The 21,571-nt window shown below is 37.2% G+C and overlaps 1 protein-coding gene across 1 annotated transcript in view; it reads right to left on the reverse strand.

The window, feature by feature from the left end:
• The window catches only part of ADGRB3 (adhesion G protein-coupled receptor B3), a 478,713-nt gene that overhangs the window by 170,253 nt on the left and 286,889 nt on the right, over positions 1 to 21,571 (reverse strand). The window contains exon 16 of the mRNA XM_065681454.1: positions 21,202 to 21,245. Coding sequence (XP_065537526.1) covers positions 21,202 to 21,245 — 44 coding nt within the window. The remainder of the gene's footprint in view (positions 1 to 21,201; positions 21,246 to 21,571) is intronic.

Raw genomic sequence — 21,571 nt, forward strand, 5'->3', positions numbered from 1 at the left:
ATTGTGAGTCACAGTGAGAGTTTTGTAGCTGGTTCTCTTCCTGCAACTGTCTCTCCCAGTAACAAACCCCAAGCCCACCAGAAGGTTGCCTGATGAAGTTTTTTGCTTAATTATTTTCAATTGTTAGTAAAACAAGTTTGCATACGACAAAGTAGAGACAAAAATAAATAAATAAATAAAATATTCCAACATTATGACAATCCCCAAAGTCCTAGCTAGGAGAATATGTTCAACTATTGGAATTACTCAGATCTGTAAGTAACTCTTAGCCCAGTCTTTTCATTGTTGTGTCTTTTACCCACCATAACAGAAAGGTGTGATGTGGCCGTGCAATAGGGAATATTTTGTTTGTTTTAGGCATTTGTGTATTTTAAAGGCACTGACATTCTAATTAAAATATATAGTTCATCAACATGAAAACCTGATAAATGAATAATATGCCTTGCTCAGATAACAAAAGGACAGTGTTTGCAATTTAAGAAGTCAAATAACTCCTTAACACCTTTTGTTTTTTAGTGATAGAAAATACAGAATATTTGTTCTGAGCACAGGGACACTGATGTTTAGCACTGTTTGGTTAATACTAACACATACTTATACTAGGGCAGAGATTATAGTTTAAATATTTGAATTCTCAAAGCATTACCATAATTAGACAAAAATAAAGAAGAAATATTCATCTGCTGTGGAGGAATATTTGGAAGATGGAACCTAAAAGGTTGCTACAGAAAAAGCCAAAAAAAAAAAAAAAAAAAGGGAAATATTAGGTTTCCTCAGAGAAAGAAAATTCCATGTAGTTACTTGAGTCACAGTCTTTGCTCAGATTTTTATATGACCCTTTCTAGAAAGTAATAGCAAACAGAAAAACATTAATATTTTTATAATTTATTAGGAAATGAAGTAACTCAAATGTTTTATATTCTGCATGAATGAACCAGATTTAGTCTATTCATACAGAAAACAGGATAGAAGTGGCCTACAACAATGTTGCTTAGCATATGTATATGTCTATATATACATATCTTTTAATAAGCTCTGACTTTTAGTCAAACTGTAAAATTCAATTATGCAAATGGCTGGAGTATGAGAGGCAAAAATAAACATCTAAAAAGTTGGGAAGATCTGTGTCTTTTGTAGTAGAGAGATAACATAATTCTCTTGAAATAGGAAGATTTAAGAAAAGCAACATGATCTGAAATACCAGGAAAAAAATATTGCTTACAGGAACTTTTGCTGACCAGAGAAAGTAAATGTATATTTTGTACTACCAGCAGACTGAAACAGATGACTTTTTAAAGAACTGCTGAGTCAAGAGGTTTTCTATGTTTTCTTGCCTGGAAGTGTCTCTATAAAAAATCTAATCTGTCCAAATTTCACCTAAGGGTTACTCTCAGATATTTTTTGAATGCCTATAATACGAACATGGACATAAACTGCAATGTTAAAGTAACTTTTTTTACTCCCAAACTTCTCTCTGAAATCACTGTTGATAGTCTGGAAAATACTTGCTCAACACTCCTACACATTTTAAGTAGAAAACAGGCAAGTATTATGGCATAATAAATTTCTAACTTCTGAGTCTTAATTCATATAAACTTTTTCTAGTTCTTGCACCTTTACTACTCTGGATCAAGGGCTAAAGGAAGGCAGGCAATTTCAGTGTCCACATACAGCATCTGCAGTCAGATTCTTCCTTTAATGTATACTACTTCTGCACTTAAATATTGACTAGGACCACTAGCTTTCTGACTGGGAGCCTTCCTCCCCGACAAACCAAAAAAGCAAGTATTCAGATGCCATGGGTCTAATGCAAGGGTAAAGTGTGTACACATATACATAGAAGATAAATTATTTGATGATTACTCAGCAAGGCAAAAGTTGCCATTATTTCATTCTTTAATATTGAATTAAATGAATTTATATGAATGTGCACTTCAAAAATCTTTATCATATATCATAGTCTCGTAATCACGTATGTCACAAGCAGGTATAGTTAAGAAATTACCATGCCCCCACAATGCTTTTATTTTAGTCTGAGAAAGACTGTTCCTTTGCCATGATATAGCAGTAATTTGTCTCACTTCCTAAAATTATCTGTTTTAGTTTACAGAATCAGAGAAAAATATCCTGCCTGTGCTGATCTGTTTCGATCACAGACAGGCTGTTATCAGTATCCAAACCATTTAGATGAAGGCAGTGTAGATACATCAATGCTGCAATGCACCTCAATGACTAGGTACAGAAATAGTTTATGAATGTTATTTTCCCTTTGCATCTAGATGCGTTTGGAGGAAGCTGGCATCTGCAGTGATACTTGAAATATTGTGATCAACGTTACAGAGCACTGGATAGGAAAATTAAGGAAACTAGAAATAGCAAAATGTGGGATGCTTCTTGGTAGGTGTTATTTTGCAGTTCATCACAAGTACAACACTAAAATGTTGCCACATGTAGTCATATATACTTGTTACTGTTTTTATGCACACAAGAAGAACTTAAAAATGAGGAGAAAACCATCTTCCAAATTAAAAATCATCATCTTTATATTAGTAATTCCCCACTCAAACGGAGGGGTTTACTCCTTATTTTCAAAATCACACAGAACAGGAGAACAACACAACATATATCAGCAAATATATTCAGAAAATTTGCGCATCTCTGTACACATATGGGAGGTTTGAGGATATATGATGGAGGATTTTAAATAATCTTTTGGAAATTCTTCTAACTTATTTTTTAAAAAAGCATCTCAAAACTTCTACTCCTAAATTGAAGAAGACTTCAGGTGTGCAGACTTACAGATGTTCTTGAATATTGCGCCCCTGTAGATTACAGTTAGACTATTCACAGGATGTGCGCTTAAGCAATCTTAATCTAATACTTTGGCGAGATGTGGGTGTCAGGAGAAATTGTGAAACAGGAAAATCATCTTTGAGAATTATTTCTTAATGAACTAAATACATAAATATATTTAATGAACTAAAAGAGAATCGTTTTTGAGTTCTATCTGATTTTTAAAAGGCATCAAATGACTAGCAGGAAAAGGCCTGAATAAGTTCTGATTTGGAGCGGTTCCAGCTCAGAGACCAGAGAAACTGTTGCTGGGTGGGAGGCATAAAAAGCTATGTATTTAAATAACATAGTAATCATTATATTGGGAATGAAATTCTCAAGCCTGAGAATCAGAAAGGACACTGCTTGTTTTTCAGATCTCTGATGGAGTGAGAATAGACTGTTGTTTGACTGTAGTCTTAAACCCATTCAAAGTTAAATGGAAGCCACTGAAGGAAAATATGACACTCCATAATGCCGTTTGGATGTAGTCTCTTTTCAGAAAAGTGTTGTAGTTCTACTGCCCTTACTTGATGGTTTCAGTGCATTAAGTTCTCCACTGTATCTGTTTAAGAATTTAGGCTTTATTCAAGGGCTTGTAGATGGCTGTTCTGTAGTTATACTGAGAAAGGAAATGTAAGAGTAAAGCCAAAAATGAAGACTTTCATGGTAATCGAGACTATTAAAATAAATTTTTCCTGCAAAAGCAGGTCTTAGCTATATCAATACCCAAAATTTTTTAAACTGTTTCTTTATAAGCATAAAGAGGACTGCTTGTCTTTTCAGATTCCCAAGATTTTTCATGGCATTTTTTTCTCTGTCCTTACTTGAATCATAGAATCATAGAATAGTTAGGGTTGGAAAGGACCTCAAGATCATCTAGTTCCAACCCCCCTGCCATAAGCAGGGACACCTCATGTCACCAAAGGCTCTGTCCAACCTGGCCTTGAACTCCGCCAGGGATGGAGCATTCACAGCTTCCTTGTCCAACCCATTCCAGTGCCTCACCACCCTTACAGTAAAGAACTTCTTCCTTACATCCAATCTAAACTTCCCCTGTTTAAGATTTAACCCATTACCCCTTCACTACAGTTCCTAATGAAGAGTCCCTCTCCACCATCCCTATAGCCCCCTTCAGACACTGGAAAGCTGCTATTAGGTCCCCACGCAGCCTTCTGTTCTCCAGGCTGAACAGACCCAACTTCCCCAGCCTATCTTCATACGGGAGGTGCTCCAGTCCCCTGATCATCCTCGTGGCCCTCCTCTGGACTTGTTCCAGCAGTTCCATGTCCTTTTTATGTTGAGGACACCAGAACTGCACACAATACTCCAGGTGAGGTCTCACAAGAGCAGAGTAGAGGGGCAGGATCACCTCCTTCGACCTGCTGGTCACACTCCTCTTGATGCAGCCCAGGATACGGTTGGCTTTCTGGGCTGCAAGCACACACTGAAGCCAGCTCATTTTAAGTTTCTCATCGACCAACACCCCCAAGTCCTTCTCTGCAGGGCTGCTCTGAATCTCTTCTCTGCCCAACATGGAGCTGTGCCTGGTTTTGCTTCAACCCAGCTGCAGGACCTTGCACTTGGCATAGTTAAACTTCATAAGGCTGGCATTAGCCCACCTCACAAGCGTGTCAAGGTCTCTCTGGATGGCATTCCTTCCCTCCAGTGTATCAACCGAACCACACAGCTTGGTAATATCAGCAAGCTTGCTGAGGGTGCACTCAATCCCACTAGCCATGTCAACGACAAAGATGTTAAACAGGACTGGTCCAAACACAGATCCCTGAGGGACACCACTTGTTACTTGTCTCCAGCTGAACATTGAGCCATTGACCACAACTCTGCATTCGGCCATCCAGCCAATTCTTTATCCACTGAGTGATCCACCTATCAAATTGATGTCTCTCCAATTTAGAGATAAGGATGTCGCGCAGGACAGTGTTGCTTTGCACAAATCCATGTAGATGACGTCAACTGTTCTACCCTTGTCTATTTTTTCCATAGCCCCATCATAGAAGGCCACCAAATTGGTCAGGCAGGATTTCCCCTTAGTGAAGCCATGCTGGCTGTCACCAAGCACCTTGTTGTTTTTCATGTGCCTTAGCATGCTTTCCAGGAGAATCGTTTCCAAGATTTTGCCAGGCACAAAGGTGAGACTGACTGGTCTGTAATTCCCCAGGTCATCCATTTTTCCCTTCTTGAAAATGGGGGTTATATTTCCCTTTTTCCAGTTTTTGTGAACTTCACCTGATTGCCATGATTTTTCAAATATGATGGACAGTGGCTTAGCAACTTCATTCACCAGCTCCTTCAGGACCCGCAGAGGGATTTCATCAGGTCACATGGATTTGTGCAGGTTCAGGTTCTCAAGATGGTCTCAAACCAGATCCTCTCCTACAGTGGGCCCAAGGTCTTCATTCTCACAGTCCCTGTGTCTGCCTTCCAAGACTGGGGTTGTGTGGTCAGAGCCTGTCTGACCAGAGCAGAGTTGAGGGGCAGGATCACCTCCTTCGACCTGTTGGTCACGCTCCTTTTGATGCAGCCCAGGATACGGTTGGCTTTCTGGGCTGTGAGCGCACACTGCTGGCTCATGTTCATATTCTCATCAACCAGCACCCCCAAGTCCTTCTCTGCAGGGCCGCTCTGAATCTCTTTTTGCCCAGTCTGTAGCTGTGCCTGGGATTGCTCCAACCTACATGTAAGACCTTGCGCTTGTCATGGTTAAACTTCGTAAGGTTGGTATCAGCCCACCTCACAAGCATGTCAAGGTCCCTCTGGATGGCATCCCTTCCCTCCAGCATATCAACCGGACCACACAGCTTGGTGTCATCGGCAAACATGCTGAGGGCGCACTCAATCCCACTGTCCATGTCACTGACAAAGATGTTAAACAAGACTGGTCCCAACACCGATCCCTGAGGGACACCACTCATTACTGGTCTCCAGCCGGACATCAAGCCATTGACCACAACTCTTTGTGTGTGGCCATCCAGCCAGTTCTTTATCCACCGAGTGGTCCATCCATCAAATTGATATCTCTCCAATTTAGAGAGAAGGATGTGGTGTGGGACAGTGTCAAACGCTTTGCACAAGTCCAGGTAGATGACATCAACTGCTTTACCCTTGTCCATCAGTTCTGTAGCCCCATCATAGAAGGCCACCAAGTTGGTCAGGCAGGATTTCCCCTTAGTGAAGCCATGCTGACTGTCACCAAGCACCTTGTTGTTTTTCATGTGCCTTAGCATGCCATCCAGGAGAATGTGCTCCAAGATTTTACCAGGCACAGAGGTGAGACTGACTGGTCTGTAATTCCCCAGGTCTTCCATTTTCCCCTTCTTGAAAATGGGGGTTCTATTTCCCTTTTTCCAGTTGTCGGGAACTTCACCTGACTGCCATGATTTTTCAAATACGATGGCCAGTGGCTTAGCAACTTCATTCGCCAGCTCCTTCAGGACCCACGGATGGATTTCATCAGGTCCCATGGACTTGTGCGCGTTCAGATTTTTAAGATGGTCTTGAACCAGATTCTCTCCTACAGTGGGCCCAAGGTCTTCATTCTCACAGTCCCTGCATCTGCCTTCTAAGAACTGGGTGGTGCAGTCAGAGCCTTTGCCAGTGAAGACCGAGGCAAAGAAGTTATTCAGAACCTCAGCCTTCTCCAAATCCTGCGTAGCCAGTTCTCCCGAAAGCATCCTCAGGGGGCCTATTTTGTCCCTAGTCTGCTTTTTGTTTGCTACATACCTGTAGAATCCCTTCCTATTATCCTTAACATCCCTGGCTAGGTTTAATTCTAGCTGGGCCTTAGCCTTCCTAAGCTGGTCCCTAGCTTCCCGGACAACATCCCTGTACTCTACCCAGGCCGCCTGTCCTTGCTTCCACCTTTTATAAGCCTCTTTTTTTTCCTTTGAATTTTCCTCAGCAGCTCCTTATCCATCCAAGGAGGTCTCCTGGCCCTCCTTCTGGAAAGACTGCATAAAACGTAATAAAAAAAAGCGATTTAATAATGATCAGAACTTGCATCCTGTACAGCATACTGAAGTAGAGGTCTAAGGGTGAAATGAGAGCAAGCAAAACCCAAAGTTGATAGCATGTTCAATTATTCAGTTCACAGTACAGAAAACCAGTTTTTGAATATTTATAAGACACAATTCATGAATGTTTTGTTATAATGCTTCAGATAATGTTTTATTAATAATTAGTTTTCTTGCTACATTCCTGTCTGCTGACACAGGTAATCCCTGCAAGCAGGATGTTTGTACATAAATGGATTATACTTTTTTTGTGTGAGTGCTATCTGCCTTGTTAAATTAATTTCAACATATGAGAAAACAAAAATGCCAGGTCAGTCAGCGAGTGAGGGGAAAGGAAACTGTAATGTAATACACTCAGTTCTAGCTTTTAAGTTTTAGAGTACATCACCCTAGTAGTTTACATCACCCACCGCAATTAAGAAAGATAGTGGAAAGGTTATGTTTAGGTTTTTAGCCTTTCAGAACTGATTTAAGAGGCAATAAAAAATACTGAGATACAATTGGTATTCATAAATCATGAGAGGTTTGTTCTCTATATTTGTGTCACTATGCAGAATGAGACTAGATTTTCTGCTTCACAAATTTCAGACCTCCTAATTATTAAAAAAATATGTCAGAGGAACCATATAGCCAGAAGAGTTAGCCTGACTGATTCTTTGCCTGTGCAAACTAATAAATAGTATGTGCATTTTGCAGGAATTGAAATCTGAAAAAGAACTGCTTAAAGTCACACAAAATATTGTGCTGCAGTTAAAAAAAAAAAAAGAAAAAAAAGAAAAAAAAGGTTGTTACAAATATGAAATCCTGGGCATGTTTGCACAATGGTGATCTAGATTATAGGATCTATACTGGTTTTAAACACGTACTGAAAAGTCTGTTCAATACCCACTATGGCTTTCACAAAGTTATGTATGATTATAGCTTTCAAAATGCCAGAAAAGTTAAACATCAGACCATTTTGTGTTCTCATTATAGCTGCTTTCTGTTGCTGTTGTACTACTTACTGCCTTTATAATAATCTCTGCTTGGTAACTATGATAAAAGAATGGAAGGCTGATAATATATTAAAGTTCTTTTACTTCATAACCAAGAATCCAAAGAGGGCAGAAAATGCATAAAAATACTTTTGGGAATGAAATCAACCTTGTAGAATCACAAATACCCATTTTTTATAATCTTTCTTACTCAAGACTGAAAATAAGGTAAAATGTTATTTTGTTAACACCTGATTTTCACTATGACCTTTTCTTCAGAAACTAAATATTCTGTTTCAGATTATACCTTAGTCCCAGTGAGGACTCATTTCTCATTTTGTTTCATTTAAAAATGTCTATCAATTTAATTTTATGTTTTGGATATTAACTTTCTCTCATGCATTTCCTGTCCTCTGACAAGACACTGGCAACTTGCATGTTGCCATTGGAGGATATTTTCTCCATAGTGACTGGTTGTCACTAGGAACTGAACAAACTTGAAAAATGTCCATGTCCAAAAACTACAATCTTTATAACTTAATTTACTTCTGAACATTATTCGTCTATATCCAGTTTTGTGAGTTGAATGTCTTAATAATATTGTAAATATTTTTAATTATGGTTATTTTTATTTTTGCTTGCAAATAAAGCAGCTCTATGAGATCACTGCTTATAGTCTGATGGTCAGGGGTAACTCCTGGAAAGAGAAATATTAAGTTTGAATCCCCTCAGACTGAAGAGGGCTTAGAACCGCTACCACTGCACAAAGACTTTAACCTTAGATTATTTTGCAAAAGGTCATCCTTCTCTCTTTATTAAGTATGTGTTTGGCAATCCATATCCTGAGGTAGAAATTATTACATACAGCAGGATTCATTTTGGTATTGAAACTTTCAAATTTAATTACCTGTATTATGGAAGGTGTCTAAGCTTCCATTATAGCTAATGGAGATCTTACCAGTACAGTCTATAGAGCCTAGAGGACAGTTTACCTGTAGTAGGTACCCGATGACTGTGGTCCTGGCAAACATATGTTTGAGTGCTTTAATTTTCTCAATCTTGCAGTTAATGCTGCTGTTAGTAGTTGAATTCATTTTCTACATACACTACTACTAGAGATACCTTTTCATGCCTTTGACTTCATCTGCTTCGAAGGGCATAGGTTTCTTCTATCTTTTGTAGGTATATCCTGAAAATACTCTACATGCTTGTATTAAAGTATCTAAATAGAGCCTTTAATATTAATCCTTAATTCTAGGCCCTATTCAAACACATTTACATATCAGTTATTTCCAATTTCCTAGCTCTATGCAGATCTTGGGCTCAGTCTGGTTAACAGAAAAGGGTAGGTGTCTTGTTTAGTTGTTGTGAGTCACTTCTTGTAGTTGTTACCTCTCATTTGCCTATCCAGGACATTTTGACACCAAGGTTCAGGAAAATAAATAATCCTGATGCTTTCAGTGGCTCATGTTTCAGGCTTCTACACTTAGACACTTGAAATGCAGTAAATCTGGCAAACAAAGGTGCTTGTTCTCATATTATCAAGATATCATTCTTGCATATGTATCAACTTGCATTTGTAAAATAACACTTAAACAAAATTAAACAAAACAAACAAAAAAATCCAGAAGGGAAAGTATTAAAGAAAACAGCTGTGAAATTGATAAAAATAATAACAAAAATTTATTGACATCCCCAAAACACTATCCTTGGTGTTCCTTGGTTTTTGTGATATGTTTTCTTAGAAACAATTGCCTTAATGAAAATTAACAGAAAATATAAAGGCCTAGATGAACCAAAAGGAAAAATAGTTGTGTACATTATAAAATGACATGTAGCTAACAGTTTGAGCTGGCAGCAGCAAATAGAGATTGTAAAAGAAGAGTATCTCTAAAAAAGCATGCCCAGTATATATAGAAACTCCATACACAGCAGAATGTGTTAGAAAATACCTTCTCACCTCACTCCCAGTCCTCCCTGGTTCTTCCCACAACTGAACAAGCAGCTGCTTTGTTCTCCTGAGATTAAGATGCTTTTTGTCTGGGATTTCAACTTGTATCATCACTCTTAGATCTTAGATGGTTGTGCAGCTACACACTAGTCTTTCGTGGTTCCTTAAAATGACACACAGGAGATGTTGCTATTTTTGCAGGAAGGTGAGAGTGAAGTCAGGACCACACGAGTTTTTTTTTTTACAAGTGCTTGACATTTTCTAGACTAAAGAAGTATGGGTAACTCTGGTGGCTAGGTCATGGGGTTGTAGACCTAGGAGCGCCATATTCTCTAATTTTGGCTGAAACACTGACTCACTATGATATGTAGACATCCGTATATTTTCTTGACTATGATGAAAATGTTTCCATTTATTTACTGGAAAAACCTCAGAGGAAAAGCTGGTTGTGTATGATTGGAATTTTCTTCTGTAAATCAATTACAAAAAACACAAGAACGGTCTGCTTCAGTTGAAAAAGAAAAATAAAACATATTCCCAGGAGTCAGTTGTACAAGGAAAGTAAGCAAGGAGAGAATGAGGCAGAGAGAGAGAAAGAAAACCATGTGTGGTTTTTGTAAATTTAGCATAATTATTCTGTATTTAGAATGAAGAAGATACAGTGTAATTCACATTAAGGTGTATGCTATTTAAGTTAAGATTGGTAGATGTTATCTAATAAAAATAACTTTAAAAGCACATAGAATCTGACATAAGATAAACATGTATTGCACTATGCAGACCATACCTTGCTGTGTAGTGCAATAAAGAAAATGATGTTCCATATTTTCAATTGTACTTCTTGGGGTGGGGGATGGTAAATATGTTTTACATGGTTTATTCCTCAAAGATTTTAATCTGTATGTGTAAATGATATCATGAAGTATGTGAGTACACACACAACTTGTGTACCTGAAACATCAGGTTTTTACAAGAAAAATGAGAAAGGAGGGGAAGAATGGGCTGAAGATGAGTGATGTGCACAGAAAATATACTACTGAGTTTTTTTTGTACATGCTACAACTTTTAAAGTATAATCTGCTTAAAAAAATATTAGACTATCTACTGAAAACTGCTGACTGTCACTTTAGAATTCCTGTACTAGCTACATGGCACTGTCCTAGTTAAACTCAATCAGAAGTTGTTCAAATAATTATTTTTATTTTTTAATAAATCTAATATCTGGTAATGGATATATTTACATTTTAAGCTAATTTGATATAATATTAAACCCACAGCTTCTTTTTATGAATAACCGTGCACAGATATCAAAAAAGTACTCACTGTCATTTTAAAAAGACATTGCATAGATTCATATTGCAGTCAAAATTGCAATAATGAAGTATAAACCTGAAGAATTTAGTTTTTGGTCTGGTCAAATAGTATCCTCTTTACAGGCGAAGAATACAAGTATATCAAATTCTTTATAAGGAGTGATCCTGTTTTTCTGGTTCTCTATTGCTCTATATGCCAGTATATGCAATCCCTTTATTATTGTCATTCAAGTTGATTGATAGAGTAACTCCTGGATTTGGGCCAGTACCTGTGGAGTGATTCTAGTTCTATGGTCCCAGTCCAGCATGCTATTTAAGCCTGGGTTTTCAATGGGTTTATTGGTAAACTTGACACTAGGAACATATCTATGTTAAGTGATGAACTGATAGCAATGTGATGGCATTTTAATTCATGCTTTTGATATGTGCAAATATATTTCTGTAATTTGAAAGACAAACATTTTTCTCTGCTTCCATTGAGTTATGGGTAAATGGAACAGAGAAGACAAACACTGCAAATTGCATCGTTAGGATAACTTTGGGATAACATTGGGAACCATAACCATGGCCTGTGAAATTTAGAATTACATTATATTCTCCATTGCCTAGAATAATAGCACGGATTGCAGGATGTTATCCCCAGCACATGCACTTGAATGCATATGTATATTACATTTAGTTAACTAGCTATGCAAGAAACCTCTCGCTCAACATTATCAGAGAAGATGATAACATTACAAAATCATCACATATCTATTCAGCTATAATCTAGCAGCTATTCAACACTGCAGTTTTTTTTCATGAAATTGCTTTGCTTGGAGCTGTTCATCTACATATTAACTTCCATTTAAACTTGTTAAATCCTGATATATATTTGTGTTATTCTTATTAAGGTCTGGCCATCCTGCATAGCTTGAGCTTAATAAAATATCTTCTATTCAAATTAAGTGGTAAGTAGTATAAATATTGTCCCTATAAGCTTTAAAAATGTTTAGAATTTTAACTGATAAAACCAAAACCATTATTTTAAATATTTTATCATTTTTTTTTCTGGACATTTTAATTTTATGGCAAATTCAATTAATACCAGGTATATTCCTTTAATAAAATGTTAGAAAATTTAATGTTAGTCTCTACTGTTTCTGTTTTAAAGGAATTCAACCAGCATAGCTCATAGGAGAGAATGGTAAGTTGAATTTTACTCTCATGAACTGAATAGGGCTGAATTACATACAGTAAAAAACTAGTATACAGTAAACCTACTTCACATGTAACGCCTCATGAACTGGAAGACGTGTAAGTTCATATTCACTTTATGTTTTCTCTGTGTTGAAATGGAGTGAATGATGAACTAGTCTGCTTTTAGCGACTTGTTCTCTTCATCTGTTTACCTGGTATACACCGAAGAACTGTTTATGCAGGATGAGATTCTGAGTACCACAGACAAAACACTATGCAATGGAAGTATGGATAACTAAGGTAGGATCAGCAAAAAGATAGCAAAAAAACTGGTATATTTTTTCTTAGGTTTTGTCACACATAAATGATGTAAGTGCGTATCTACTATGTAACTTACATTGCAGTGCATTTTTCTGATTATTAGAATGTTTCAAAGAATAAAAGTCTTAAACCCACATTCTTTATCCATTCTGCACTGAGCTTCTTGTCTAGATTCAAATTCTCACAACATCATTCAATAAAATGACTCTATTTTTAATGACAATGGCCTCTGGAAGTCAACCACACATGAATAAATTTTTGCCTTTTTTCTTTTGTTCTGAAGAGTGGCTTTCCACAGAAATTGCCTTTTGCAAAATTTTAGATTGAATACTGACCAGATTTTGTCAGTGAGGACATGGACATTGATTGACGTCATGAATAGCACATGAAGGTCTTTGCTTCCCTCTAGTGACTGGTCCTGGAAGAGATTTAACTGAATCCATTCATGTTGCTCAATTATGGCACAGAGATTCAGCATAAGGTCAATTATGTGTAAAGATACCTATGAGGTCAGAGAGATACTGATACAGTATTAAAGGTGTATTCTTGTGATAGTGCTGATAAAATATGGTAGATTTAAGCTGGACATATGTTTGACTGGTTTTGATGTAGTTTTACAGTTTTATCAGGAAGAGACACGATTTCAGAGTTGACAATTCAAGAACTGGGGGATGACTTCTAATATATACTTCAAAACGCTGTTCCAAACATTTATTTTAAGGTCATTTTGCAATATAAACACTGTTCTTGTAGAAAGACAGACCAGACTTCTCTTCAGAGAGAACAGTTATTAATTCAGGAGAATTCAGATTTAGATCCATGCATTTGGAAGCAAAGTCAAGCAACCATATACATTGAAAATGCTCAGAAATGTCTTGTACTTTAGTCTAGTCATGATATTACTAAAAGTAGGTATATTTATACCAGCTGTAGTTCTGTGTTTTTCGTAATGGCTGCAAGTAAGTTTGAAAGTAACAAATGCATATCTGAACAAAACAAAATGTTTTACTTACAAGCCATTTATGTACATAATCTGTGCCCTTATTGTCAAAGGAACAGAAAAAAATAGCAGAAGTGTACTTCCCAAAGCTCCTGCTCACATGGATAAGCAATATTTCCCAGATCTTTTATCTTTGGTGATGCAAGTAAATTTCTTTTTTGCTTAAGGATGGCATAATACAAGGACCTCTAGTGCTGCTGCACTCCTTCTGTTGGATAAACAGCTAAATTCTCCAGGACAGGCAACAGTCATCAGAAAGAATGACAGTAAAGCTATTTAAGCTTTAGAGATCTGCACTATGGCAAGGGTGGATAGGAGGATGACCATGAGCCAGCAATGTGCTCTTGCGGCCAAGAAGGCAAATGGCATCTTAGGGTGCATTAGAAAGGGAGTGGTTAGTAGGTCAAGAGAGGTTCTCCTCCCCCTCTACTCAGCCTTGGTGAGGCCGCATCTGGAATATTGCGTCCAGTTCTGGGCCCCTCTGTTCAAGAAGGACAGGGAATTGCTTGAAGGAGTCCAGCGCAGAGCCACAAAGATGATTAAGGGAGTGGAACATCTCCCTTATGAGGAGAGGCTGAGGGAGCTGGGTCTCTTTAGCTTGGAGAAGAGGAGACTGAGGGGTGACCTCATCAATGTTTACAAATATGTAAAGGGTAGGTGTCAGGATGATGGAGCTAGGCTTTTTTCAGTGATATCCAGTGATAGGACAAGGGGCAATGGGTGTAAACTGGAACATAGGAAGTTCCATGTTAACATCAGGAAGAACTTCTTTACTGTAAGAGTGACAGAGCACTGGAACAGGTTGCCCAGGGGGGTTGTGGAGTCTCCTACACTGGAGATATTCAAGGCCCGCCTGGACAAGTTCCTGTGTGATGTACTGTAGGTTACCCTGCTCTTGCAGGGGGGTTGGACTAGATGATCTTTTGAGGTCCCTTCCAACCCTTGGGATTCTGTGATTCTGTGAAATTATACTGGCTTTGAGAACAGATAGAGAGCATTCTCAAGTAGGACTCAGGGATTTGGAACTTTAATGGGGTTTGATGAGTGATTGTGGACAAACAGCTTTGCTTTCATTATGCCCTTATTTCCCCTGTCCGTAAACCAGGCAGGACAGTACAAATCTCTGTGTTAAACTGTTTTTAAATTTACAGGTGTAACACACTTTCTAGAGTTACATGATATGAATGAGAAAGGGTGACGAACTTCGCAGTTGTAATTATGCTATATTGTACTTTTGGAAGCTGTATTTGATTTAGCAAACATTGTTTTTCCCTACAAGAGTGAGTTCAAGTCTAGCACCATGCTGGATTCACACATCCCTTCTGCTGTATTTCTTGGTGAGTTATTACTAGGGAAAACAATAATCACATTTTATTTGACTTAGGAACATCCATGAATTTTTTTCTGGAAACATCCATACAAAACAAAATTATGACCAATTTGTTTTCTGTTTTAAAGTTTATTCTGACTGCTTGATTATCTTCTGCCCTCCCTATGTACTAAAAAAAAACTGTCAGAAGTCCAATTCAAATCTTTAAATTTGATTAGAAAGATACAACCACTAGTTCTTTTTATTCATATTTCAGAATTATAATTGCCTGATATTACAAGAAACCACTATTTTTAGTTTCTGAAGAATCTACATTTACATAAAGGCAATAAATAGCGATTCAGTTCTCAACAAATGGAGTTGATTAATCACCCGGTAAAAAATAAAAAGAAGGCAAACTTATTAGCAAGAATTAATTTGATTTCCTTTTTTTTTTCTGTAAATCTCACCAGGCCATGTAAGCTCTGTTCATGGCTGTGTAGGTGTTAGTGAAGAGCAGTGTTATAAAAAAGACCTAAATTATAAATTCCTCCCATATATAATGATTCATTTTGTGTATGACTTAAGAAAAGAAAATTTTAGTCTGACTCTTTTTCAACATAAAGACAGTCCATTTTATACTGTACGATATCTACATATTTCAGACCTAAGTACTCCTGCACTAGAGTATAATCATAGCAGTTTGTAAATGTAAAAATATTTAAATTTAGGTCTTTCACCGCTTGAGAAGCGGATTGCCACTTGATCTGATCTGATGCAAATCAGTCAAAGCCTTTTTCAATGTCTTCTAAGGAATCAGAATCAGGTTTTTCATTCCGTATTGATTTAATGAAAAATAATATGATTCCGTAGAGTCTGTCAGTTCTTTATGCAAGACCACCAGGAACAGATTTAGTGTGCTACTGCACACGTTCTATTATGGAAAGCTCATCATAAATGTATGTATTCCAGGAGATACTTATCTTTTGTATAAGTTCATTAATGTTAACTCTTTAATTAATTTCACAAACATAACCATAGAATCTAGCATGGAAAGAAAATTTTCTGCCTTAAATATGAAAGAAGCAAAGTCTGGCTGAAAAGCTGGACCAACAAGTCTGACTTAAGTCTAGAAGCAAAGCTTCAGCTGCCATATTTTACCAAACTAGATCTACATTAATTACTCTAACTCAATTATTCTACTTATAGAAAAATTTATTTCCTCCATATCACCCTGGTTTCAAAACAAACAAACAAACAAAAAAAAGTTGTTTTGCTAATATGCATGCAAGCTTATATCCTAAAGCTGAATCACAGTCTGCCTTATAGGCAAATCTGTGAGAACATCACAATTAACTGGTAGGCTCTTTATTTGCTTTGAACAAATTCTTTTATGGACAATTTCTCCACAACTGTATCCAGGAACAATTGGATAAAAATAATTAAAAGCCCTAGGGGACAATTAAAAACAGTAATTGCAAACTTTTTTTAATCTTCTTGTTAATGATGGATGTCATACTATGTCTGGAGTGAAATCCTGAAGTTATATAAGTGCATATACAATTTCTTATTTCTGATATACAGGTATTCATATTTTCACATAGCTTCAGGGTAGAAAATCTAAACCACTGTCAGTGTAAATTTATATGGCAATGGGGAAAAAAAAAAGTAGAATACACCTACCACTTACCATGAACTAAAACTGAATCAGGTCAAAATCCTTGCAATATTAAAAATTTCAGCTAATTGCACTGTACTTCCGCCACCTGTGTATTCAGCAGGCACAAACTGCTCTGAGTACACATATGGACAAGTACAGCACCATCATACTGTTATAACATCCTTCTGCAGCAACTGGCAGAAAAGAGCCCCAGAATACTAAAGCCTTTTCTTTATCCAGTGCTGTGAGATGTCATGTTGCACCATGTACAGCTGTGGAGCACGCCAGCAGCAACTAACACTGTCCTGTGGAGAACATATGTGCCCACATTATGTTCAATGCATGAAGCATCTGCATTGATTTGCTAATTAGCTGGTAACTCTTAAAATTCCGATGTGAGAAATCACCTTCTTGCCACCATGTCTACCCATCTTCCACACCCTCATCATGATAGGGTTAGCCAAGGGCTGCATGTGAGGGTGATACTCGCAGTGCCCAGTGGCACCAGCTTCCAGCCTCTTACTGTGTTTTGACCCTGGTTCAAGAGTCTAGGGGCTGTGTCCTCTAAGACAAGTGACTAGTTTTCTCAGGCCAAACTTTCATGGATCCTAGAGCTCCATACAGACTGTATGCTATGGCACCTATCAGAGATACAAGCATCAAAAAGGCAACAAAGTTCAAGAGAACTGTTCAGACAGCCTACAAAACTGCTACAGTAAATGGCATTTTAAAAATGGAAATACATGCATGCATAGAAGCATTTTTTGATCCCCCGGGTTTACACAGCCTTGCCCAGACTTACATAAAGAAAACAGTGCCAGGAAAAAACACTGATAGTGATATGGTTAAGACTGAAGTGTGGCACAGTGACAAACACATGGAAAGAGTGGTGAAATTAAATATAGAGGTGGTGGGAATCAGCTCCCCAACCCATGAATATTTTCCTAAATAATATGGCAGAGTTTCAGCAGGACACGCTGTGAGTAACACACTCCAGCAGACCTGACAGCTCAGCGGGCATGGGCTGCTCCTGTGAGGCTGAAAAGTGTGTTTCAAACTCTTTAACTAACTTCTGTAATGAAAAAATTAAGGGCTGGTCCTTAAGTGATCTAACCATTGGATTAATTTCTGATTGAGACTGTCTTTTCTGTCTTCCTCTGCCTTATTCTTTTCCTTTCCAGAAAGGTAGGAGAAATTTCATTTCCTCTTACAGTCTTTAAAATCACTTCTGTGGGGTGGTAAAGTTAGCACTAGTACTTGACCAACTTCTTTCTCTTTGTGGACTGAGACACTGGAAGTAATGTATCACAATCAATCCCTGACAGCAAGGATTGTTTGTGCCAGACAATGCAAAGCAGAAAAGATACAACTCTTTCTTGTGTTTCTGTTTGGTTCACTTAAGGAACTAAATTATTTCTCTTCAGAATGTCAATTAAAAATATCCCATGCGATTTCCCATGCACTGAAAGGAGGAGCATTCGGTATCTTAAGATTGAATGCTTCTCCTTTCAGGGTATGGGAATGCACTGAACATTTAGAATACATTTTCTGAAATGAATGGATAAAGATATCACTCAGACTTCTGAGGGGGAAAAAATCATTCCTTACATACCATTGATGCTACCAGGTTCATGTAGGGAAGCTGGAAATATCAAAGGAAACACCAGAATTCAAAAGCAGCCTGGTTTCAATAAACACAGACAGAGGTGCTCTACATTTTGCTAGAATCAACTGAAATAAAATGCTGAATTATTGGACTTGACTTTGGCCTTTAGAATATATGACATAATATTTTATTCTTTAGTTGCACTGTCTCAATATTGTACACACATTTCACTAGCTGCCTATGGAGTGGGCACAAGCCTGCCTGCTTGATAAATGTAAAACCTTATAAATTATCATCACAAGGAAATCACTGAATCTTATAGAAAGAATGGATTAAAACTGCTTTTGCCAAAGTTAGGATGATCAAATTGTCACAGATAGCAGTGGCAGAAAAATAAGCTTGATGATCTGGTGTGACTGAACAGCTCACAGATCCAGAACTTTCATCAAGGATGGATGACAGGGAACCATAATTACGGATCAGTCTCCTGAGAAGCATGCCCAAAACCCAGGGAGACAAAGCTTCCCCTGCTGTTAGAGAAGTATTAAACTGACAGGATCAGTGGAGGAAGTATCATTTACCAAATGTGAACTTGGAATGCATGCAGATAAAGACGTAGGAGAAGTGACTAAAAAGGTGGCAAAAAACCTTTAGAGGTTACTGCTGGCTGTATGCCAATGGTAAAAGCAAGCACAGTTTTCATCTGAAAACCACTTAATTTAAAACACCCATCTCAGCAGAGACTACTGATTAGTTAAGCACCTTCAACTAAACCATACTACTTCTTTTTGAGTTTATTCCAAAATGCTTGCCAAATCCTGGTTATGAAAAAATTACTCAGTTTGGAAGGACAGCTCTGTAGGATTCGCTATGTGGATGAGGCTATTAATCCATCAACTCCAGTTGCCTGCTGCTGAGAGTGGCTAATTCTTGACACTTAGAAAAAACTGGAAAATATAAAAGAAAGATAAGCCACCACCAAGGACCCAACATCACCATGGGCACCTAGCCAAATGCATAATTGTTTATTAAGATTTATAAATGTCAGAAACCTATTCAGCATTATAGAGCTTTCATGATAATTTAAAACTCACAGTGCCAGAATACAAATTCTGAACTATACCTGAATGAATACATGCAAAATACTCCAAAAAAAAAAAAACCAACATATTACAAAGATAAAATTATGAATCAACTAATGCTGCCACAGCTAACATTAAGGACTTTTTCCAAAAGGATGGAGCAAAAAACCCAGAATTTTGCTCGTCTTTACATACTCAGGTAAGAGATAATGTCATGTTCTTATAAAATAAACCACCTACATTTCTAAAACAAACGACAACGGTGTCCATGCAGACCTTACTGATACATCATATTTTACTGTGAATATTTGATGGCTCATGGCACTTTTCAAAATACTTAACCCTCCAAGTATACCCCCAATCTTCAAATATTTTAACATCTTCAATAGCTAGTATGGTTATAAAATGTATCCTTCAGAATATAAAAGCTGTTTCTCCCTATAAACCTCAGGCTATTTTATCTAAGCTTTATGTAAATGTTAGATGTTCCAAAAATTAATTTTTCCATCCAGATTCTGAAGCATGCTGAAACCACTACTTACATGTAGCACTAAACTTCTCTATAAACAATATTAAGATAAATGTGCGCAAAAAAAGTGGCAAGCTCAAAATATATATGTTGCGAATCCAGGATACCTGCATGAAATCTTTTAAATTCATTGTTAAATCCACTGCATGTTTTTTTTTTTTTTTGCCTTTTTTTTTTTTTTGTGCTAGTCTAATTCTGTGCAAATATGCCTTTGATATTCTGGACTGGAGCAGTGAGATCAGATCATGTGCTCTAAATACACAGCGCTTAAAGTACTGCATGGAAAAAAAAGGTAAATAAAGCACTATGCTACTGCTGTGTAAGCAGAACATTGTGAAGAGGAAACATAGAACATATTCCAAGTGTTTTGCATTCCATGTGCACATAATAACACATAACATCAAATCTTTCACATACTTTACCCCACACACTTTACAGAAATGAAATGTTATGATGTTGCTTGCAAATAACTGCATTATGATTCTTTCATAGAGATATAAACCATGGCACTAATTGTATTTGGAGTGATTTCTAGTATTATGTACAAAGTTTCTCATTTCTGCACGACAATGCTGTTTCTCAGACATCAGTGTATCGATATAAATCCAGGCTCAAGGATAAAAGCACAATCACAGACACACAGTTTTTAACACTGTAGATGAGTCTGTAGAATAAGACATACATACTATTCCTGGACAAGATGAAGTTGTCATTATCTTTAAAAAAGTAATATGGCAACCATATAGGGATACTTCTTGAAACACTTAGTCTGTATTTAGGCAAAGTTCACCTTGACTTTAATGGGACATTTACTGTGAAAGATTAATGCAGCAAATTACAACTGCATATACATGAAATTCTTTTCAAACCACACTGATTTTGCTGCTTTACTTCTTCACAGCATCATTTTCTGTTTTGCTACTGAAGGCACACATACTGAAAGAGAAGTAGCAGAAGACTGCTAGCAAGCTTTCACTGTTTAGTATACAGCTAATATTTTACTAATGAAAATTTGCACCAAGTAAAATGAAGATTGCTCTGGGTATCACACTTGAAAATGATATTTCTCTTTGCAGTAACAGAAATGGAAGCCTTCCTTAGTTATCTATCTGATCATTTATCCACTTGCTTGTTGCCCAGCAACATCAAGGAACTACAGTTCTTAGACATCCTCATTTTGATCTTGAGAAAGATTAAAAGTACTATGTGTGTAATCTCTTTCTGGTGAGATATTGTATTATTTCACTTTAAGTATCTGCAGAAAGGAAGCCCAGTGACTGGAGAATCCAGTATTTTCACTCTGTGAAAGGTTCATTTTCCCTGCACTTGTACCAGACCATTTCCTAAGCAACTACCTCAATATTGTTAGGTACTCTGTAATATTTGAGCAATAGCAAATAAAAGCACTTACGTTCTTGAATCATCCCACAGCACACAGTAGGGGTTCAGTGTGCCCTAAGAAAAAAACAAATAAAATCTATTAGTTACTGGTACAGAAAAAAAACATGCCATGATTGACCTAAGCATTTACCTGGGTCTCTTCCTACACAATAACACTTATACTCTAATGAACTGATGCCACTGAAATTGCAAAAGCAGAAGGTTAATTCTTAGGGAGCATTTAACACTTGAAAAATGTAGAGTGTTTGTTGTATTCTCTATCTTAGATAAGGTAAGCATAAAAATGTCTATTTGGTATATTCTAGGAAAACTGGAATATGAGATAAGAATTAATCTGTTAAGAGACTAGATTTGACTACACATTTCTGGGTATGTTCGGA

Source organism: Lathamus discolor, chromosome 5, assembly GCF_037157495.1.
Source record: "Lathamus discolor isolate bLatDis1 chromosome 5, bLatDis1.hap1, whole genome shotgun sequence".
Classification (NCBI taxonomy): Eukaryota; Metazoa; Chordata; class Aves; order Psittaciformes; family Psittacidae; genus Lathamus; species Lathamus discolor.